General features: G+C 61.5%; 2 protein-coding genes across 2 annotated transcripts; one reads left to right on the top strand and one right to left on the bottom strand.

The window, feature by feature from the left end:
* Nucleotides 1-243: 243 nt before the first annotated feature.
* Nucleotides 244-1,647, bottom strand: LOC121163878 (lymphocyte antigen 6D-like). Its single transcript, XM_040991601.1, has 3 exons — nucleotides 1,596-1,647; nucleotides 807-905; nucleotides 244-428 (listed from the first exon to the last, which is right to left on the bottom strand). Exons 1-3 carry the CDS (start codon nucleotides 1,645-1,647, stop codon nucleotides 244-246), a joined length of 336 nt encoding a protein of 111 aa, XP_040847535.1.
* Nucleotides 1,648-16,239: 14,592 nt separating this feature from the next.
* Nucleotides 16,240-18,207, top strand: LY6E (lymphocyte antigen 6 family member E). Its single transcript, XM_040991693.1, has 4 exons — nucleotides 16,240-16,322; nucleotides 17,491-17,588; nucleotides 17,725-17,844; nucleotides 17,919-18,207. Exons 2-4 carry the CDS (start codon nucleotides 17,537-17,539, stop codon nucleotides 18,134-18,136), a joined length of 390 nt encoding a protein of 129 aa, XP_040847627.1. The 5' UTR covers nucleotides 16,240-16,322; nucleotides 17,491-17,536; the 3' UTR covers nucleotides 18,137-18,207.
* Nucleotides 18,208-22,308: the final 4,101 nt, after the last annotated feature.

The raw sequence follows: 22,308 nt of genomic DNA, 5'->3' as shown, positions 1-22,308 counted from the left end.
GGCCCGGCACGGGGTCCCAGGGTGCTGCCTTGGAAGCCGGCAGGAGGCCGCCTCTGGGGCCCCTCTGGACAGCTGCGGCACCAGCATCTGTGTGCGGAGTCTCCAGCCAGGCTGAAGCTCGCAAGTCTCCCATGTCCTTCTCCGCAGGAGTCGCCTTGCCTGAGGCCACACTGCCGGTGGTGGTTCCCAGGGGACAGGGCTAAGCCCGAGGCTCTGGCATGTTCCCAGGGCTGAGCCCCACAGCTACGTGCAGAGGATGGCGACCCCGAGGCTGAGGGCCAGCAGCCCCCAGAAGCCACTGTGGTGCGCTGACCCATTGCAGACATCAGTGTTGCAGCAGGAGGCCCTGGACTGAGACAAGCTCTCCTGATAGCCAGGGCAGGTGTAAGCACACGACTTTATCACCAGCGTTTTCTGGCTGGGGAGACCTGTAGAACACAGCAGGGGCTGTGAGTTGCTCCTGCCCTTAGGACGCCCAGCTTGCTGACAGCTCCCCCCCGGCTCACAGGGCCGGCCAGAGGGCTCAGTGCACAGCCAGAGACGGGGCCCAGTGCCCCCACCCTCTCCCTTTCTGGCTACAGGCCCCAGATCACTTGCTGTGTGCCCACACCAAGGGGGCATCTCCTGTGCACGGATGCCCATCCCTCTTCCTATGGAGCCCACTTCAGGAGGAGGAGCCTGGGTCAGGGCTGCCCCAGTACTCACACCAGCACCTGGGTTAGCCCCACAGGCCCTTCCTCTTGTCCTGCTGGTCCCAAGCACTGCCCACCCACCCCACCCGCCAAGGGAGAGAGGGAGGGACTCACTGTTCCACGTGGTCAGGCAGTAGCGTGTGCCATTTGGGCAAGACGTGGGCTGGAAGCAGTTCCTCATAGCCATACAGTCATGGCATGTCAGCATCCGGGCTGTGGGAGACACGGCAGGGTCAGAGACCAAGCCCTGCCCAGGCCCCCTGCCCAACACTCCCCTGGCACCCAGGGCATGAGCAGCACACAGCACAGACTCAGCCTGTCAATGCCTTCCAGAAAGTCCCAGAAGTTACCCTGTGCCCCACCCACTTTCCAAAGCTGAAACCAAGGCCCCGGGCGGCCAGAAGTCCAGCACCCGACCTGGAAATCCCCCATCAGTTCATGGAGGGCAGCTCCCAGGACTTTGCAAGTACAGCCACACGTCCAGGAAGAAGAGAGGGTGGCTGGTGCTGGGGTGCAGACGGGCCCCCCACATCCCATATCACTTCTAGTCTGATGTGCCTCGGAAGGCAGCAGGGGACCCCGAGAGTGCCTGGGCCCTGGCCAGCCGTGTGGACACCTGGCTGAGCTCCTGGCTCTGCCCTGGCCCAGGCCTGGTGGCAATGGCCATTTGGGAAATGAAACAGTGGACACAGGATCGCCTTTCTCTCTTTCCGTCCATTTCCTTCTCTCACTCCTTCCTCTCCCCTTCCCTCTCTCTCTAGCTTTGCCTTCCAACTAAATAACTCATAAGCAGCCAGGTTGGGGGAGAAGGTACAGACAGCTCCTGGGGCCAGCCATTCCAGGCAGCCCAGAGCAGCCCAGGGCCTCAGGGAGGTGGCCAGACCCTGGTGCTCTGGGACTCACCTGGCCGTGCCAGCAGCAGCAGAGGCAGCAACCACAGCAGATGGGTCCTCATCCCCAGGCTGGGCAGATGGGCAGGCAGGCAGTGTCTATGAGCAGAGCAAATGAGCAGGAGGCAGCCAGCCTGCTGTTTATAGGGCTCCGTTAGCTGGACTGGGCTGGGCTCTTGCTCCTCCCCTGCTCTCAACCACACATCCACACATGTGTCATCTGCAAGGTGTGGCCACAACAAGACACCATGGGCAGCACACCCGGCCTCTGGCCCCTTGTCCACCTGGGGCTAGTGGCCATGGCCACACCTCTTGCCTTCCGGGGAACTGGAAACCAGAGTAAAGGCACTTCTCGGAAGGTTTTCTGCATCGCCCCGCCATGTCCCCACAGAGCCGCCCCTCTGTGTGTCCCTGTACACCTGTCAGACTAGATCAGCATGTGGCCATGGGAGCTGAGGGGACACTGGGAGCACACAGAGGTCCTCTGACCAGGCCTGTCCCTGAGGAGACTGGGGTAGGACTGCCCTGACTGGCCCCAGCAAGACTCCAGGTGGCTGACTGCCCAAACAGCGCTGCGGGATGGATGCCATGGCTTTTGCCTCCCATCCTCCCATAAGCCTTTGTAGCCCTAGCCGAAGCACAGGGTCCCCCATCTCCTGTGTCGGGGGGCCCCTCTGGCTCAGCTGAATGCTCCCCCATCTCCTGCAGCTGAGCCTGGGCAGTGGTTGGGGGCTGTCTCAGCACACTTTGATCCTCACAGCACCCAGGAATAGCCAGGGGACCCCACTTCCTAAAGAAAAAAGTGCCCCCAGGCCCCCTTCTCCATAGCCGGTGGAAGGGACAGACCCACCTGCCCCTGCACACCAGGATTTGGGAACAGGCGTGGTAGCAGGTGCAAGGCTGCCCCTCCCCCAAGCAGGCTCCCTGGTAACCACATCCTTGTCATGTTTACCTGTGGCCAGGCAGGCAGGGAGTGGGCCAGGGGTCAGGAGATCTGTGATAAGGAAGCCAGGTGACACCCCACTCGCTCACTCATGACCAGTGCCCAGGGAGGAGCATTTGTTGTCCTAACCAAGGCTGGTCTCTCCAGCAACCCAGTGGCTGGTGGGCAGGAAGATGCCTCCATGATCAAGTTCCCAAAGGTCAGGGTCGCCACACCTGGAACCCACACCTGATGGGGCTGGGAGGCCACATCATCCCTGGGAAGCCGGGCACCTTCAGCAACTAGAGCTACAAAGCCGGTTCAGCTCCTCCAGGGACCAGGCTCTTCAACCGCTGTGGCCAAGGGCTCAAGTGCTCACAAACTAAGGCAGAGGCCCTCAGGTGAGCACAGGCCCCTTGGCCCCCTCAGCCTGCAGGTCACCTCCAGGCAACTCAAACTTCTGGCCAGTGTCCCTGAGTACAAACACCCACCCAGGCCCCTGCCACACACTTCCCAGTGAAGTGCTAACTCTCGCTCCATGTGGATGTGATAACGGTGGTGATGATGGTGGTGGTGGTGATGATGATGGTAATGAGGATGATGATGGTGGTGATGATGGTGATGGTGGTGATGGTGGTGGTGATGGTGATGGTGGTGGTGATGGTGGTGATGGTGATGGTGATGGCGGTGGTGATGATGGTGGTGGTGATGGTGATGGTGGTGATGATGGTGATGATGGTGATGATGGTGGTGATGGTGGTGATGGTGGTGGTGATTGTGACGGTGGTGGTGGTGATGATGGTGATGGTGGTGATGAGGATGGTGATGATGGTTGTGATGATGGTCGTGGTGATGATGGCAGTCATGGTGATGGTGATGATAATGGTGATGGTGGTGATGGCAGTGGTGGCAACAGGGGCAGCCCTTCTGTCAGAGGAGGTAACAAAGGTGGAGAACAGAGTGTCATGTTACCTGGCATGAGTCAGTCTCTAGGAGCACCACACGCTCAGACTATCCCAGCACCACTCTTACTCACCTCTGGGTGCCTGTTATCAGCACAGTGCGGGTCACAGGGCCACCAGGCTGCCCAGACAACATGAGATCACCAGCAGAAGAGACCTGGCACAGCTCTGCTCCACCCACACCTCCTTTCCGAGCAACTCTTGGTCCCACTTCCACCTCTACCCCTTTTCTGTGGTGCCTCTGATACCCTGGGTTGTTTGGGCCACTCCCCCTGCCAAGTAGCCACTTTGAGACTTGCTATGATCCTCTCCTAACGGAAGCCTGTGTGACATCCAGAAGACCAGGGGAAGTCAGGCCCCACCTCTTCATCCCACCCCTACAGTGCGGGGCCTCAAGCCCTCAGCCCTGCTGCCTCTCCACTCCAGGCAGAGCCCACCTGGGGCTGCAGGTGCTAAGGCCTCCAGCCACTTGCTTGGGGACAGTAGAGGGCCCACCGCAACGGCAGACCTGCTATTGTTGAGCGAGTTTACTTCTCCATGCCTCTGTCTCCGCGTCTGGGCCATGGGTTGGAGGACCGAGGGACTGAGGGACACCCTTCAGGGTCCAACATACCCATCCCCTTTCCACTATGTCTGCTGTTCCATCACCATGTCCCCTGCCCCCAGCACAGACCCCCCACAGGGATCTGGCAGGGGTCCGGGGAGAGGACCTCCCTGCATCTCCTCGTCCCACACTTTGGTTTCAAGCAAGTGCCACAACTCCCTGCAGGGCCAGGGGCTATGAAATCCACGCACAGAGTCTGGGGGTCCCTGGGGAGACGGTCCTCAGGCCACCCCAGGGCTCCAGTGATTCACGGCTCCCAGCCACAGCCTGGGAGGGACAGCAGCTCACAGCTGGATGGCCCAAAGACCCTCCCACCCAGGCTCCCAGCCCCTCCCCCAAGAGGAGCACACCCCAAGGACTCTGGACCCGGCGTTGCCACAGACCTCAAGACACTCAGATTACGGAAATGCAGAGGGGCACCCAGCCCAGTGAGTGGCAACATAGGAGGGCCGCGGACCTCAAGACACCCAGATCACGGAAATGCCAAGGGGGGCCCGACCCGGTGAGTGGCGGTGTAGAGGGAAAGCCCCCAGCCCGGTCATACTAGCAGCAGCATCGTTCCCCCCTCAGACAGACCCTCCCTGCACTGTCTGGTCCCAGCCCTGACACAGGCCTGGCCGCAGGAAGACGCCCAGACGGCCGTCCGTGGTACGGGAAGGCAGGAGGGGCTGGGAAGGGCCGGGAGCTGCTGCGGAGCCCTCGGACGATCCCTTACAGTGGGCACCACTCGCTCAACAGGGTCCCCTGCACCCCCACCCCACCCTGTCCATCTCCCCAACTCCACAGGAGTGGCCCCGAGCTGCCCTCCCGACTGTTCCGAGTGGGGGAGGAGGGACATCCCCAAGCACCCCCAGCCCCCAGCCAGTTACCGTTCGTCATACAAAACCCGCCTTGGGCGCACGCTGGTGCACAGTGCTCAGCCTGCCCAGCCATGCGGCAGCCATGTTGTCACACCCTCTGGACCCGTCTGGGCACAGTTCACAGCAGGACCCCAAAGACCAACCACAGCTGAGGGTACCAGCTGACAGCCCAGCTCGGGCCAGCACAGGTGTCTGTGGAATGCAGGATGCTGAGGCCTGCAGGCGGGGGCCTACACCTAGCCCGGATGGGCAGGTAGACCAGAGAGGCACAGGGCTAGGCGGTGGGACCCTCTCTGGGAGCGTAGCTGCAGCACCCAGTGTCTGCAGGCAGAGGTGGGGGGAGTCCGTGGACTCCTGTGGCAATGACAGCTCCAGGGCGAAGGGAGAGCGGCCCAAGCCAGGGCAAGCGTGAAGCAAAGCCCCATTCCTTAGGCCCCTGCACCCATGTGGGACACTAGAGCAAAGCTCCTGGCCCCTGGCTCCAGCCCAGTCCAGTCCAGCTGCTGCAACTGTGGGAAGTTGGGAAGTGAACCAGACTGGATTCTCTCTTTCTCTCAACTGTGTCTTTCAAATAAAAGTTTAAAAAGATGTTTCTTTAAAAAAAAAAAAAAAAAAACAACTGGTCCCTCAGGGCTAGCACAGTAGCCTAGTGGCTAAAATGCTTACCTTGAATGCACCGGGATCCCATATGGGCCCCGGTTCTAATCCTGGCAGCCCCACTTCCCTTCCAGCTCCCTGCTTGGGGCCTGGGAAAGCAGTCGAGGACGGCCCAAAGCTTTGGGACCCTGCACCCGCGTGGGAGACCCAGAAGAGGCTCCAGGCTTCTGGTCTCAGATCAGCTGCGCTCTGGTCATTGTAGAGTGAATCATTGGACAGAAATCTTCCTCTCTGTTTATCTGACTTTCCAATAAATAAATAAATCTTTTTTTTTAATTGTTCCCTCTTGCTATGGGATTGAATTCTGTGCTGGAAAGCCTGGCACACAACCCAGACAATGGCCGGCTCCAGTAGAGGGTCCTGCTACCGCAGGGTCAAGGTGGAGCTTCTTGGCCGCCTCCCTGCTGGCTTCACACTGACTTACGCTTGCTTGTCAGCTGGCGAAGCTCCACACTGGCTGGAGGAAGTGGGCTGGGGCAGCTGAGACTTTGGGCTCTGGTCAGCATGCCCAGAGAAGCAGGCTGAAAACCACAGGGCAGACAACCCGCCCCCCACCCGGCCGAGCCCCACGGGTAGCTGGCCACAGCCTGAGACCCGCTTCTGCCTCCCTCTCACATGCTCCCTGGCTAACTTGAAAGTGTGAGGCCACCTGGGGGCCTCCCCAACCTCCCAGCCCCTTTGGTGGACTCCACTGGCATCACAGCTCATCTGGGCAGTACTGACCTTGGCAGCAAATGCCCACCTGTGTAACAGCAGCCATGAGTACCACCCAGGAGCAAGCAGCCCGAGACGGCCGACTGTCCAGGGGAGGTGCGATGGCCCCTGGCGGGTACCAGCAGCTCACCTCAGGCTAACCCCTGTGGGGATGCTGGCTGTCTGGGCCCCACACCCAGCTAGGGGCTGATGCACTGTAGCCTGGTCAGGAACAGCCACCCAGTGACCGGGCGTCCCCGGCTCAGACCCAGCTGAGCAACCTTTGCCTGCTACAGCGCTGGGGGACAGCGCCACCTGACCCCCACCACCAATGACCCTCTCCAGCGAGGACTTGGTGAAGAAGAGGTCTTTGGTTCTGGAAAGTGCTGTCTGTGTCTACACGGGTATCCATGTGTGCTGTGCTGTCTGCACACACCTCTGCGCGCACGCGTGCTGTGCACACGCCCCTCTGTGTGTCCATGCGATATATGTATGTTGTGCGCTTGGACCTGTGTGTGTTGCATGTTATATATACCTGTTATGTGTGTTGTACCTGTGTGTTGTGTGTCTATGTGTGCATCTGTGTACACACATGTTGTGGTGTGTCTGGTAGAATTCCCTCAGCATCTCCTACCTGGCCTACCGTGTCTCACCCAAGCTAAAACCATTAACTCCAGCACTTCTAGGCGGAGGACCGAGGTGAATCGGTGCTGTCTGACAGATAGCGAGACGTCTGCAGGAGTCAGCAGCCACGCGTGGCTCCCCGGCAGGGCAGGAGAGCCTAGTCCCAGTTAGATGCTCAGGGGCTTCAAAGTGAACAGCAGGTATGAGTGCAGCGCCACCTGCTGGCCTCTACAGTGCAAATCAGCGTTCAGGACTTGCCTTTGACCAAGAAAGACCCCACTTGCCTAGTCCCTCATGTGCTCTAAGCTAAATGATAGAAGTAAAAAACAAACGGAGGCAAGGTATCTCGTGTATCAGCGGGTAAGCCCCCACCTGCACGCCAGAATCATGGTGTCAGTGTGTGTCCCGGCTGCTCCACCTCTGATCTAGCTTCCTGCTTCTGCCTGTTGGCTAAAATCCTTGGGACCCTGGCACCCACATGAGGGACCCAGATGCAGGTTTGGGGCCCTAACTTCAGCTGACACAGCTCCAGCTCTGGGGGACGTGGAGAGTAAACCCTCTGATGGGGTCCCCACTCCACTCCCTCCCTGTCACTCGCCTGTCCAGTGACTCACAGAGCCAACTACGTGATCAAAAACCTGAGAACTGAGCATGAATTCTCCAATAGGAAACAAAAGTTCGATTTTCTGGCTCTGAAACAAGCTTTTCCACAGGTGGGTCTGCCCGTAAGGAGAAGGCTTGGCATCCAAGAAAAGAAGACGGTGTGTCTTGTCAAGAGAATGTCTTACTGTCCGTGCTGCCTTTGCTGGGGTCAGGACTCCTGGGGTGTCTGTGACCGGGCCCTGGAACACCCATTCTGAACGAGGGGTCTGCCTGGCCCTGAGCATCATCGTCCTGCAGACACGCAGGAGCCTCAGGAGGGGCGGCTCCAGGTCTCCGCGTGTTTCTTCCCTCTTGCATCAACCCTTCTCCTGGACAAAGAGTTTGCTGGGTGCAAAGTTGTGGCACCAAGTTGAGCATACAGGATTATCCTAGGGTGGAGCTGAGACCAGCCACAGAACTGTGGGGACAGGCAGGGAGCTGTGGGGACAGGCCGGGAGCTGTGGGGACAGGCAGGGAGCTGTGGGGACAGGCCGGGAGCTGTGGGGTACAGGCAGGGAGCTGTGGGGACAGGCCGGGAGCTGTGGGGACAGGCAGGGAGCTGTGGGGACAGGCCGGGAGCTGTGGGGTACAGGCAGGGAGCTGTGGGGACAGGCGGGGAGCTGTGGGGACAGGCGGGGAGCTGTGGGGGCAGGGAGCTGTGGCACAGGCAAGCCTCTGCCATTTACCTGGTCTCTCCCACAGCCTTCTACCTTCCCCAGGTATTTGACTGCAACCCCACAGGCCAACACCTTCCTAGGCGCCCCAGTTCTCACCCAGCCTCCCAAAACCTGAAGCCCAGTATCAGGCCCCCAGGCAGGAACTGCCCCAGCCCCAAGATGACTAGTCTAAATACCCAGCTGCCAGCCACCCCTCCCCACCCCTGCACCATCTCTCCCCTACCCCACCCACCATCTCCCACCCTGCCCCCACCTCACCCCATCTCACCCCCTCCCCACCCTATCTCTCCTCTACCCCACCCACCATCTCCCACCCTGCCCCCACCTCACCCCATCTCACCCCCTCCCCACCCCTGCCCCATCTCTCCTCTACCCCACCCGCCATCTCCCACCCTGCCCCCACCTCATCCCTACCCCACCCTCCCCACCCCATCTCTCCCCTACCCCACCCACCATCTCCCACCCTGTCCCCACCTCACCCCATCTCACCCCCTCCCCACTCCTGCCCCATCTCTCCCCTACCCCACCCCTGCCCCATCTCTCCCCTACCCCACCCATCATCTCCCACCCTGCCCCCACCTCACCCCATCTCACCCCCTCCCCACCCCATCTCTCCCCTACCGCACCCACCTCTCCCACCCTGCTCCCACCTCATCCCTACCCCAGCCCCTCCCCACCCCTGCCCCATCTCTCCCCTACCCCACCCACCATCTCCCACCCTGCCCCCACCTCACCCATTCTCACCCCTCCCCGCCCCTGCCCCCACTTCATGCCTACCCCACCCCTTGTCATCCAGCCCTAGGAAACAAGAGAACTCCCCAGCACAGCCACAAGGTCGGCCCCTGCGTGTCCTTTGCACACACACCCACGAGTGGGGGCGAGAGCCCTAGGGCCACAGCAGCTGCCAGTCATTTTACCACAATCTACGTATTGTAAAGGCAATGACAAAGACCAAGAGCCAGATGGTCCAACAAGGGAGTCACTCCCCAGGCCAGGGCCGAAGGGGCATCCTTGCATCCCAGGGGGGTGCTGAGGGCTGAGCACAAGCAGCTCCAGCAGGGGGCATGCAGGAGCCAGGCCCGGCCTCAGAGCCACGTGGGCGTGTGCAAGACCTGGCAGCAGGAGCTGCTGTCCCCTGGAAGGGGCCCGGTGTCCTGGTGGGAGGCAGGGTCCTACAGCAGGGTGAGAGAAGGGATCCGTTTCAGGCTAGCCCTGCCCACCACGGTCAGCCTTCAGGCTCCTCCCTGTGAGACTCTACCCAGTCCTTAGACCAGAACCCTGCCCTGGGCCCGGGCTTCCCCCTCCGCCAGCAGACCAGCCCTAGTCACGCAATGCCTCCTCCCCGGAGGCCAGGCAGCCTCTGAGCCCTCCCGCGCAGGAGCCTGGCAGGGCAGCAACTCTGGGCTGGGGGCAGGTGCGGGACACATGACCTGCCCACATGTGTGCTAGATATGATTCACCCCCAGCCCCTACACGTGTGATCTCAGGGACCAACATGTGTGTGTGCTCACACAGTGCTTTTCCACACCCCGAAGTCAGCTCTGCAGAGATCAAGAATTTCCTCGGGCAGGTCTGAGGATCTGGGAACCCACTTCCGGGTCAGCTGAGCCCCCTGCCCCTCTCCAAGCCAGCACCCACGTGGGCATCGTGGAGACGGAGCTGACCAGAGCAAGGCCCAGAGTGAGTGTCATTGTGAGTGTGTCTGGAGCCCTGGCCATGACAGTCACAAGTCCAGGTGGGGACCAGGCTGTGTGCTCCGGAGCCACCCTTCCCCACCGCAGCACCAGGCCAGCTGCAAGCCCCCATCCCAGAAGGCCACTCACCCCTGGCAGTCATGCTGCCTCCTGCTGGTGCCCCCTTGGCCAGATGACCAAGTATGTATGTGCTTCGTGTGGCCCCAACCCAGATATGATGTGGGGCTGACAACTGGCTCTGGGCCCTGGGGTCAACGTGGGGTCAGTGCAGGCTGGGCTCAGTCTGGCCTGAGGTTATATAGGCTGGGGTCTATGTACACTGGGCTCCATGTGGCTGCCTCCGGGCCAGCAGAAGCCCCAAGGCCAGGCACAGTGCTGGCAAGCTGGGCTGTCCCTGACCCTACCTGCCCCACACTGCCAGCCCAGCACGGAGGACAGGGAAGGCAGCGTGGTGCGGGGTGGAGAGCAGCACTGACCTGACACTGTCCTGGGGTGGCCTTCTGCGATGACTCAGAGCTATAACATGTCCTGGGAGGAACTGCCACTTGCACCTGGCAAGGCTGGGCCCACGGGGAGCTGCTGCATCACACTCAGCTCAAGCGCCTTCAGCTAAAACAGCGTTACCTAGCCACACCCCCTTCTACTCATCCTCCCCTGCTGTTGTGGGGTGCGAGTGAGAGCACACCAGGCGAGTCTAAGGTTCATTAAGGAGTCTTTATTAACCTAGCTTGATGATAACAGGGCCCACCAGAAATAGCAAATCACAAGTCCACATGGCATTCCAGTCGATCAAAACCCCAGGAGGAACAAATGGTCATCACCCTCAAGTCCATCCATCAAGGTGAAGACTTATGTCCCAGCTTCCCCGGCAATAGAAATTATCCTAAGAGACATACAGCATACAACCTGGGCACACTTACAAAGCTGCAGACGTTCCCCGCTCCCTGGCCTCTCCGCCTACATTCCGTCACTGCAGGGCCTCGCCTTGCCGGGGACTCGTGAAAGTACACACATGAGAAATCCAGAGCACCTTTGCCTTGTTATCTTTACCGGTCCTTCGTGTCCCTCGTCCAGCTCCTCCTCCTGACCCTCCTCCTCCTGTCCCTCCTCCTGTCCCTCCTCCCCCTGTCCCTCCTCCTCCTGTCCCTCCTCCTCCTGTCCCTCCTCCTCCTGTCCCTCCTCCTGTCCCTCCTCCTCCTGTCCCTCCTCCTGTCCCTCCTCCCCCTGTCCCTCCTCCTCCTGTCCCTCCTCCTCCTGTCCCTCCTCCTGTACCTCCTCCTCCTGTCCCTCCTCCTGTCCCTCCTCCTCCTGTCCCTCCTCCTCCTCCTGTCCCTCCTCCTCCTCCTGTCCTTCCTCCTGTCCCTCCTCCCCCTGTCCCTCCTCCTCCTGTCCCTCCTCCTCCTCCTGTCCCTCCTCCCCTATCCCTCCTCCTCCTCCTGTCCCTCCTCCTGTCCCTCCTCCCCCTGTCCCTCCTCCTCCTGCCCCTCCTCCTCCCTCCCCCTGTCCCTCCTCCTCCTGTCCCTCCTCCTCCTGTCCCTCCTCCTCCTGTCCCTCCTCCTCCTCCTGTCCCTCCTCCTGTCCCTCCTCCTCCTGTCCCTCCTCCCCCTGTCCCTCCTCCTCCTGTCCCTCCTCCTGTCCCTCCTCCTCCTGTCCCTCCTCCCCCTGTCCCTCCTCCTCCTGTCCCTCCTCCTGTCCCTCCTCCTCCTGTCCCTCCTCCTCCTGTCCCTCCTCCTGTCCCTCCTCCTCCTCCTGTCCCTCCTCCCCTGTCCCTCCTCCTCCTCCTGTCCCTCCTCCTGTCCCTCCTCCTCCTGTCCCTCCTCCTCCTCCTGTCCCTCCTCCTCCTCCTGTCCTTCCTCCTGTCCCTCCTCCCCCTGTCCCTCCTCCTCCTGTCCCTCCTCCCCTGTCCCTCCTCCTCCTCCTGTCCCTCCTCCTGTCCCTCCTCCCCCTGTCCCTCCTCCTCCTGCCCCTCCTCCTCCCTCCCCCTGTCCCTCCTCCTCCTGTCCCTCCTCCTCCTGTCCCTCCTCCCCCTGTCCCTCCTCCTCCTGTCCCTCCTCCTGTCCCTCCTCCTCCTGTCCCTCCTCCTCCTGTCCCTCCTCCTGTCCCTCCTCCTCCTCCTGTCCCTCCTCCCCTGTCCCTCCTCCTCCTCCTGTCCCTCCTCCTGTCCCTCCTCCTCCTGTCCCTCCTCCTCCTCCTGTCCCTCCTCCTCCTCCTGTCCTTCCTCCTGTCCCTCCTCCCCCTGTCCCTCCTCCTCCTGTCCCTCCTCCTCCTCCTGTCCCTCCTCCCCTGTCCCTCCTCCTCCTCCTGTCCCTCCTCCTGTCCCTCCTCCCCCTGTCCCTCCTCCTCCTGCCCCTCCTCCTCCCTCCCCCGTCCCTCCTCCTCCTGTCCCTCCTCCTCCTGTCCCTCCTCCTCCTGTCCCTCCTCCTCCTCCTGTCCCTCCTCCTCCTCCTGTCCTTCCTCCTGTCCCTCCTCCCCCTGTCCCTCCTCCTCCTGTCCCTCCTCCTCCTCCTGTCCCTCCTCCCCTGTCCCTCCTCCTCCTCCTGTCCCTCCTCCTGTCCCTCCTCCCCCTGTCCCTCCTCCTCCTGCCCCTCCTCCTCCCTCCCCCTGTCCCTCCTCCTCCTGTCCCTCCTCCTCCTGTCCCTCCTCCTCCTGTCCCTCCTCCTGTCCCTCCTCCCCCTGTCCCTCCTCCTGTCCCTCCTCCCCCTGTCCCTCCTCCTCCTGTCCCTCCTCCTCCTCCTGTCCCTCCTCCCCCTGTCCCTCCTCCTGTCCCTCCTCCCCCTGTCCCTCCTCCTCCTGTCCCTCCTCCTCCTGCTCCTCTTTCTGCTCCTCCTCCTCCTCCTATTCCTCTTGCTTCTGCTCCTCCTCCTCTTGCGGAAATTCCGCTCCTCCTCCTCCTGCTGCTCCTCCTGCTCTCCTTCCCCCCAGCCCCGCTAATTCTGCACTGCCTTTTACCCTCCCTCGTGCACCTGGAATCTTCCTTCTATCCTGGTGGGAGCACTTTTCAGCACTTGCTGAAAGATGCTTCAGAACAGGCTTCTGGTCCCTTATAAAAAATACAGTCTTTCTTAGCTTTCTCCCTTGCAGAACAAAGGGACAGAATCAACATATTTAATCCCCATGTCAGAGTTGTCCTAACAAAGCAAGGAGACGTCACACTGATGTCATCTCTGGGCCTCTGCCAGGAGGTGCTGCCTGAATTCTCAGCCTGTCACAATGGGAGGAGGGACTGACCAGCCCCACCCTTCTATTTGTTGTTCATTGTCAATGAGTTTCTTGCCTTCTGGGTGACTCAGCTGAGATGGTGCAGAAGACGCTGATTCCCATCCGACTCCGGTCTTTCCTCCCCTGGAGCTGCATCCTGCCGCCTGCACAGCAGCCTCCTTCTCTTCTCTTCTTAAATAAATCCTTTCCTGCAAACTAGAGCTGTCCACATGAAATTTCTTCTTTCGTGTAAGACAACAAACGAGGTTGCTGCCATGTTTCATGTTGATGCTAGATAAAAAACCACACCAAAACAGACCAGAATGATGATAAACCAGACTGAGATCTGCTCCCGGGGGAGGTTCATTGGTCCACACGGTAGCGAGTCACTGAAGGACTAAGGTGCACCTAGCTGAAGTAGTGGTGATGACGGGCTTGATGCTGCCTTCTGATTGCTTGGCTCCATTTGAATGAGTCCATGGCGGAATTGGGCACCACCTAAGGGCTTTCTGCTGCTGCCCCGCCCTCCAGGCTGACACTCAAGTTTGCTGCAACACTGGGAGGATCTGCTCTGTTCACAGCCACATATCACCCAACCTGGCCCTTGGGATCTCCTATGTGAGCCTCCCCAGACGGCCACTCCACATTCAACAAAGGGGAGAGGGCATGGGAGAGGGAGAGGAAACGGCAGGAAGAGTGGGACCCCCGCATCCGAGACGTGCCAGCATGTTCCCCCCCCATGGAACCCTGTACTTTGCTTGCCTGGGTTATCAGTTGGATTTTCACCTGTCTGCTGGCTAAGTGCAGCTCACTCTCTAGGCGCCACAGGCTGACAGAGCAGATCTACCCTGAGGACAGGTGGAGGAGGCACCGGGAAGGGAGCTGAGTCATCCAGGGCCCAGAGCCAGCCTTCAGGAGCTGCTAGCTGTGGAACAGGTTCACAGGGGGGTTCTGCTCTGTCAGGTCTGAATCTGGGGCTTCCTCAGTGGGGTGGGCAGAAGAGGGAGAGGCACCCCAAAGGCATACTCAGCTTTCCCCCAGTGGGGGGGGGGGGAAGAGGCATGAGAGGGGCCGCTCAGCCCTACAGCTCTCCTGAGGAACCCCAGGGGAATCAGAGCTGCTGCAGGCACCACCGAACCAGGACTGCGCACACCAGGTCTCAGCCTCTGCCCCATTACCACCACCGGGACTGCCAGAAGCTGCCTCTGCAACCCACACCACATCAATCCAGCATCTACATTGCACCTGGCCTGGCCTCCAGGGGGCAGATGCAGGCAGAGGAAGTGCAAAACCTGAGCAGACTGTGACACGCTCACGGATGGGGAGAGAGGACTGCCGGCAGCACAGGGCCCTGCAGGCCGGAAGGGTGCTGCAGGCAGGGCTGGCTCCCGTAGCGCTTCCTCCGGGGTCAAAGGTTGGGGAACAGGCTGGAGGTATTTGGGCTGGGGGGGGGGGGGGGGGGCCACTAGACTACAGGGGATGTGGCCACACAGGTTGGGGAAGGCTCCCCTGGGCAGGTGTCTGGAGGAGCAGGGTCTGCGTAGGCAGCAGACAGAAAGGGATCCACAACCCAGGTCCTGGTCCTGCCGGGATGTCCGGAAAAGTGAGGCTCAGGTCCACCCTCCAGGCAGGGACCTGCAACTCCCCGTTCACGGAGGCCTAGGCTTCCCCCGCCACGGGAGTCCCCGAGTTGTTGCTTGCCAAGCCATTCCCTCCACCCCCTGCCCTCTGAGCCATGGCTGAGCACAGGGGACAGACAGGCCAAAGAGAGGAGCTGGCAGCCCCTGAGGGAGGGAGGGGTCTCCTTTGAAGAACAGACCCCCCTCCCCGGCACTTCCAGAACACTCCACACCCTCCAGCCAAAACCAGGGTCGCTTCCCAAGCAGCCCTCGCGGTGGTCCCCAGGATCCCATGGTAAAGAGAGTGAGGCTGCCAGTACCCCTGATGTGGCTGAAGTCCCTGCCAGCCCCGGAGAAAGCTGACCCTCCGCCTGTCAGTGGAAACGTGCCTTCCCCAGGATGCACCTGTTACTTATACCCAGACCCAAGTGAGAGGCAGAGAGGGTTCCATGAAAACATGGCCATGTGCGCCGTGTGCAGCTCGCTGGCTCTCCCTTCCCTGAGGACCAGAACATAGAGGCTTCCACACCCACAACTCACGGGAGCCTGCCTGTTCCTCTCCTCACCCTGCCCAGGCCTGCACTTGCAAACCTCACCCCGGTATATGAGCTGGGGGCCTGGAATGAAGAGCAGGACACACCCAGCACTGCAAACACCCATCTGGGCTCCTGCTGCAGTGGACACACCGCCCGCCAGGTGCTGGACACACAGCTCAAGAGCCCACCCTCCAGCTCTGACACTGCTAGCGGGATAGAGACACCAGCAGGAAAGACCAAGGGGCACACAGGGCACCCCTGTCCTAGTAGGCTGGTGAGGGCTATGGTAGCTCCAAGGGTTCAGGGTCCTCCCAGCCCAGTGTGACCGGCAGGGCAGCCATGGCCTGGACACAGAGGGATGGCCCCACCAGGGCCTGCAGGCATCTCCTGTCCCTGGACATAGCAGGCACAGAACCCCGACCCACAGCTACAACACAGGCCCAGGCAAGGCTGTGGTCCACGAGGGGGCATCAGGGCAGCCAGGAGACAAGGAGGGCACAGCTCCGAAGACACCGGGCCATATCTACACCACACCACACATATGACACATCACACACACCAAACATCATGTACAATACACCTCACGGGGTCAGAGGGACACAGCCAGAAGAGTCCTCTCTGCTCCCCAAGAGACTTCCCTTTTCTGGCTCCGGCAGGACTCCACCCCACTGCCCACTGGCCCAGGCTCCTCTTCACATATTCACGACCACCCAGGGATGCTCAAGGTCGAGGACCAGGGTCCACAGCCGCCCTGCACAGGAGTCCAGGCATTCGTGCCAAGGCCAGGTCCAGCTCCAGCGACGCCCACCGCGTCCCCCTGGGGCCGGAGGGGCAGGGGTCTTCTCACCAGTCACGTGGAGTTGAGTGACTGGAGCTGGGCCCCAAGCGCGCTGGCCGGGACCCCCCTCCCCGCGGCGCGCCCACCGGGCCAGCCCCGTCCCCGCCCGCGGAGAGCCCCGCCCCGGCCCGCACGCCCCGCCCCCGCCCCCCAGCCGGCCCCGCGCTCGGCCAGCCTGGGAGTCCGCGGGCTGCAGCGTTCTGGGGCGCACGAGGTGAGCCCGCGGGGCCCGGGGACGGTGGAGGGGGGATCCGCTGGGGGGCCGGCGGGCGTCCCCGGGAAGCTGGGCCAGAGGTCCCATCCCCCAGCCCGCCCCGCCTGCTTTCGCCGGGATCTGGGGCGGCACGCGCGCAGCCGCTCCCCCACACTAGCTCCGGGAACCCCTGGCTAGCCCGCGGGCGCGCAGGCAGCGGCCGCCTTCTCGGCCAGCTGTGGGCTCAGGGGACAGCGACCCCCAGGCGGGACCTGCCCCTGGGCAGCGCGTGAGCGCTTTGTTTGAGCTCCGATTGAGCAAACGAGAAACCTGGTAGCCCACGCAGCATCACTCGGGACACCGGTCCCTTCCCACCCGGCTCTCCTGTCGCCTCCGCGCCCAGGGCTCTGGGGCCTGGGGAGGGGAGCTGGGCCTTGGTACCCTTGCGCCTTCCCGAGCTGGCCCCTCCACGCCGAGAGTGGCCCAAATGGGCCCTGGCCCGCGTGGCTGGGTGGTTCCCGTCTCTAGCTCGGGAGCCAGCTGAACCTGTTTGTGCCAGGGCCTCCCTCCTTGGAGACCGCCAGGGCTGTGCCCCAAGCACAGCCTAGCTGTGAAGGAAGAGGAGGAGGCTGCGTCCTCCAGAGCTTCCAAACCATGCCCTGGTTCCCCAGCAGAAGGCGGGCGGCAGCATCCTCCCACACCCGTGCTGTTCCCGAAATAGAACCCGGCTGGACCTGGCCCACCTGCTCTCTGCCCACTGAGCGTGTGTGCGGGGGGAGGGGAGAGGTCCCGCCTGGAGATAGAGCAGAGGCAGAGCTCCACCCGGGTTCCTGCTGCGTGACTTGCGGTCCCATACAGGGGACAAACTGGGGACTCCACCCCAGCCCTGGCCCCGTCTAGCCTGGGGCAGGGAGTTGCCAGGGCTGTAGGCAGTATCTGGCCCCAAGGAGTGGTCACCACTTCCCAACCCGGAACTGCCAGGTAGGGGCCACCCGGGGACAGAGTCCCCGCACCAGCCTCAGGGTCACCGTCTTGTCCAGCAGGTGTTCTGTGAGCAAAGGACAGGTCAGGAACCCCCCTGGGGACTGCTGTGCTGTGTGTCCAACCCCCTGGGGCCCCTGTGACCCCCTGTGGGGAGGAGCCAGGGCCCTCGCTGGACAGTTCCTGTAACCAACTGCCCTGCCCGCAGGACCGCTCTGTGGTTTGAGTCCGTGGCCGTCACCTGCCCCTCCAGCATGAAGTTCCTGTTGCCGATGCTGCTGGTGACCCTGCTGAGTGTGGGGCCAGGTGAGCCATCGCCAAGCCACCCTGGGGCCTGTCTGGGGTGGCACGCCTTGCTCGGTCTCTGTGGGGTGACTGCCCAGGTGCCCGGCGGGCGGCTGGGTCAGTTGTGACACAGCTGCCTGGTGCCCTCTCTGCACAGCCCACTCGCTGACATGCTTCACCTGCTCGAATCAGAAGAGCAACTTGTACTGCCTGAAACCCACCGTCTGCTCAGACTCGGACCAGTACTGCGTGACTGTGTCGGCCGCCGCTGGCGTCGGTGAGTGCCGGCCGGGGCCGCCAGGGTGGGGACTCACTGCCCTGCCTCCCCTCACCGCCTGCCTCCCTCTGCAGGGAACGTGGACCTGGGCTACAGCCTGAACAAGTACTGCTCGCCCATCTGCCCGGGCCCTGGCATCAACCTCGGGGTGGCCTCGGTGGGCACCCACTGCTGCCAGAGCTCGCTGTGCAACATCAGCGCTGCCCCCGGCAGGCTGCAGGCCAGCGCCACCCTGCTGGCCTTTGGGCTCCTGCTCAGCTTGCTGTCGGTGCTGCTGCGCCTGAGCCCCTGACGCCTGACCCCGGCCACCTAGTACTACAGCACTCAGCCCTCCTGGGTGGGGAACACGGGGAGGGACAAGGGCCCCTCGGGTGTAACTCAATCCCCAGGTCACACTGGGGGCACGTGTGGCCATCTGTACACAGAGCGGGCATGTGTGTGTGTGCGTACACAGTAAAGAGCCGAGTCCAGGGGCTGGCTGCACCTGAGCCGCTCTGCTGGGATCCCCACACCCACATGGCAGCTCACCTCCCCCCTGCCCTGCCATTGTACTATTTCCAGGCCTCAAATAAACACATGTTCCCACCCCTGCAGGGTCCTGGATGGGAATGGGGAAGTGGGGACTCCTGGGAAACCAGTGCTGTCTGCTACAGGTCCACTTGGGGCCCTTGTGGGAAAAGGGTCCTACACACCACTCCCAGCTACCCAGAGACCTAAAGGCAGGCCAGGGGCCTACCCGTGTCCTGCTGGAACTGAGGGTGCCTGCAGCAGGCAGGGTGCACTGGGCCCCAGCTGGAGCTCCGGGCAACCTCGGACACCGTGTGGAAGGCCAGGGCAGGCCTGGGGGAGCCATCTAGGTGGCTTGCACTGACTAGAACCCTGCTGGGGAGCTTGTCAGTCACCAGGGACAGGAGGGGCTGGGGGACAGTGCCCGGCCAGGGCCCTGGGGGTGTGCTGGGGAACTCCCCCGCCAGTGCCCCAGGAAGGAGGGGGTGTCGGGTGCATGGGGCCGTGACTGGCCATCCTGCAGCTGGATGAGCTCCCTGGGGTGCTTGCCCCCAGGGGTCCCGCTGGCCTGGGCTGGGGGCCTGGAGCCCCTTGGGCGGGGCTGAGCTGAACAAAGAAGTGCAGGGAGGCCCAAGTTTCCATTTCCTGCAGCCTGGGGGAGGGGAGGGTCCTCTCTCACCCCCTCCCCCCCCAGGAACTGCTGGCGCCTGGAGGGAGCCTTGCCTGACCCCTCCTCAGCCTGCAGGCTGGGCGCGGGTGTGGGTGTGACCCTGATCCTACCTCCTCTGCCTGAGGTGCAGTCAGGGAGTGGACCTGGTTGACTCACTCAGGCCACCCCAGGCACTCCACTGGGCCTCTGCCTGGAGACCCATCCCTATGCCGGCCTGGAGCTGCCCCACCCACCCCCAGGGGCACCCCTTCCTGATGCTCCCTTGGGTCAAGCAGGAGGTAGGACCTGGAGGGAGCTTCCAGGTGCCCCCCCACCAGCCCCCAGCCCCTGAGGTCTGAGCGGCCAGCACCTGCCCTGCCCCCTGCCTGGGACTGCCAGCAGGGTGGGGGCTCAGGGCCACCCCTCCCCAGGCAGCCACAGGACTTCAGTTTCGTTTCTTCAATTCAGCTAGTTCAGCTAGGAAATGAAAACTCCAGCTCGGTCCTGGAACTCTGCCACATGACTCAGGCTGAGGCCTGCTCTCCCGCCCACTTCCTGCCAGACCCCTGGGAATTGGGCGGTGCCCCTCTGGCTGCCTCCCCAGGCCTCTGGAGGCCAGAGCCCTTCCCTTGCCAACCCCATGAGGCTGGACCAGCTTGGAGGGAAGGACACCCTGGCCTGAGCCCTGCTGGGGTGCCGTGCGGTTGTGGGGCTCACATGTTCACCCTGGAAGGAGGGGTTTCTGACTCCCAGCTTTCCCCATCAGCCTTCTCTAACATAGCATCCCAGTGACCCCTCAGCCATCTCCTGACCACGCCCTGCCCTCCACATGTACCCCCTGCTGTCCCTGGAGAGGGACCCACAACCAGTGCAGGGGCCCAGCTGGGAGGCCAGGGACTCTTCACACCTGTCTGACTGGGGGTCCACAGCACCCCACTTGCGCATTCTGGCTGTGGCCTTCCACATGGTGGGCTGCGCAGTGAGAGCCCCATCTGGCCCCTTGAGGTTGCCATGGGTCGGTAGAGGAGGGTTTTTCTCCCACCAGGCTGGGGGCCCCAGTGTTTACCCACACTGCCCAGCCTCACTCGTCTGATACCAGTTCTGTTCCCCCCGTCCCTTCACCTGAAGAAGCGAAGGAAGATGACCAGGAGCTGGGTCCCTGCACACAGAGCTCCAGCCTTTCCGGCCATGGAAGGAATGACCCAGATTACAGAAGATGTCCCTCTGTAAACCCATTTTCCAAATTAACAAATAAAGCATGGGCCCGGCGCGGTGGCGCAAGTGGTTAAAGGTCCTCGCCTTGCATGCCCGGGATCCCATATGGGCGCCGGTTCTAATCCCGGCAGCCCCGCTTCCCTTCCAGCTCCCTGCTTGTGGCCTGGGAAAGCAGTCGAGGACAGCCCAAAGCTTTGGGAACCTGCACCCGCGTGGGAGACCCGGAAGAGGCTCCTGGCTTCGGATCGGCATAGCATCGGCCCGTTGCGCTCACTTGGGGAATGAATCATCGGACGGAAGATCTTCCTCTCTGTCTCTCCTCTCTGTATATCCGCCTTTCCAATGAAAAAATAATAAAAATAAATCTTTAAAAAACAAATAAAGCATGTTTTGAAAAAGAAACACGCGCACACACCCTGAAGGCCCTTTGGGTAGAAAAAAAACTAACCAGGCACTGCTTCCTTCCTGAATGTTCCAAGATCCCTTCTGGAGGGCAGGACCTCGGCACAGCCATTAGGGTGTGGTCAGGGCAGTGTTCTTGCTGGGCCTCCCTGCCTTGCTCCACCCCATGGAGTTCCTGGCAGCTCTGGACATTTGCAGACCCTTGCACACATTGCCCTCTCCGAGCCACCACCAAATAAAAGAATGTATTCAAGGAGAGGTCCTGTGGTGGAGTCAGCTGAGACAGGCAGGTCTGTGAGGGCACGTGGAGGCACACGGGTCCAGGCAATGGCTGATGGTCAGGTCCCAGAGCCAGGAGACCACGGTCCTAAGGAGAAAGGGCCAGCCCCCGACCATGAACCCAGACAGGAAGTTGTTGGTTAGCACTGAAGAACCTCAGTGTCGAAATCCCAACCACTTGTTCATGGCTCATTGCTACTAAAAACTGAGCTCGCAGGGCAAACAAGCTATGTGACCCTTAGCACTGATGGCCCCCGTTCTCATGAGTCAGGGCCCAGCTAAGGCTGGTTATCTCACGGGTCGCTCCAGGGAATTAAGTGGGTTCTGTTAGTTATTTAAAACAGTGGAAGAGTTCTAGTTGTAGCTCATAGGGTATTACGATACTTTACGCGCAGCTAATTCCCGCAACCTGGTTCTTTACCGTGAGCTGAAAACACCAGACGCAGCGACATATCTTGGGAAGTTTATTCCAGTGAGGCAGGAAAAGGGGAAGGGTGGGGGGAAGGGAGGTAAGAAGGAGGAGAGAGAGGAAGAGCAAGGGAGAGGAGCCAAGAAAGAGAGAGAGAGAGAGAGAGAGAAACGAGTGGGGCAGGAACAGGGGAAGGGGGGGAAAGGAGGCAAGAAGAAGAGAGAACCGCACCTGGGGGCCTTTTTTGTCTGCCAGGTGTGGGGGGGCGGGGATTCGGAGGGATTGAGGTCAAGGCCGCAGGGGATTGGTGCCTGCAGGTGAATGCCTGGGAATGATTGGTGAGTGGGCGGGTTTGGGGAAGGGGCTGGGAGATTGGGGGTGGGATTCTCAGGTGGAATGCCAGGTTACATCTGACTGGTGGATGGCTGGATTGGTGTGGATTTCGTGAGCTGTGAGGAAGAAGGAATGGCTCAGGGTCCAGGGTGGGATATTGGAATAAGTCCTTACAGGTTCCCTTAGTTGCTGGAGATAGGTAGGGACTGTGGTATTTCCCCTCACCTTGCAGGCTATTGTGAATTGCCCCTTTTCAAGCTATTGTGGACTGTCCCTATAAAAACCCCAGGAATGTGCTGTTTGGGGCCACACTCCAGTAAGGGGTGTTGGTCCCGACCAGCCGGTCGGTCAGCCAGCTGCCTGCTCTCAACCAAGAGCCCAGGCTCAGATGTGCTGAGCTTGATAAACCATCCTTGTGCACTTGGGTTGGCTTCAGACTCTTGCTGATTTCTGGATCTCCAAATCTGGGCACAACAGCACCGCCCCTGACCATGAAGACCCAGCAAACTATGGACCCGCCCCTGACCATGAAGACCCAGCCGACTATGGACCCGCCCCTGACCATGAAGACCCAGCCAACTATGGATCCTGGCACCTGAGCAGAAGAGAACTCCCCTCTGAGTCACAGAGTCAGGCATGCAGACATAGCTGAAAGCTGGGAGGGGTTAAG

This window comes from Ochotona curzoniae, unplaced genomic scaffold (genome assembly GCF_017591425.1).
Source record: "Ochotona curzoniae isolate NIBS_2020 unplaced genomic scaffold, NIBS_Ocur_1.0 contig_65, whole genome shotgun sequence".
Classification (NCBI taxonomy): Eukaryota; Metazoa; Chordata; class Mammalia; order Lagomorpha; family Ochotonidae; genus Ochotona; species Ochotona curzoniae.
Note: the sequence above shows the minus strand (reverse complement) of the source record. Positions and strands in the feature narration are given on the sequence as shown.

What these genes read in the sequence shown, in the direction of transcription:
- LOC121163878 (XM_040991601.1), bottom strand. Translation starts at nt 1,647, where the DNA reads ATGAGGACCCATCTGCTGTGGTTGCTGCCTCTGCTGCTGCTGGCACGG. An exon ending in GCTGCTGCTGGCACGGCCAG is followed by an intron (nt 906 to 1,595) that starts GTGAGTCCCAGA and finishes TGTCTCCCACAG; the next exon opens with CCCGGATGCTGACATGCCAT. An exon ending in CTGCCTGACCACGTGGAACA is followed by an intron (nt 429 to 806) that starts GTGAGTCCCTCC and finishes TGTGTTCTACAG; the next exon opens with GTCTCCCCAGCCAGAAAACG.
- LY6E (XM_040991693.1), top strand. Translation starts at nt 17,537, where the DNA reads ATGAAGTTCCTGTTGCCGATGCTGCTGGTGACCCTGCTGAGTGTGGGG. An exon ending in CCTGCTGAGTGTGGGGCCAG is followed by an intron (nt 17,589 to 17,724) that starts GTGAGCCATCGC and finishes CTCTCTGCACAG; the next exon opens with CCCACTCGCTGACATGCTTC. An exon ending in GTCGGCCGCCGCTGGCGTCG is followed by an intron (nt 17,845 to 17,918) that starts GTGAGTGCCGGC and finishes CTCCCTCTGCAG; the next exon opens with GGAACGTGGACCTGGGCTAC.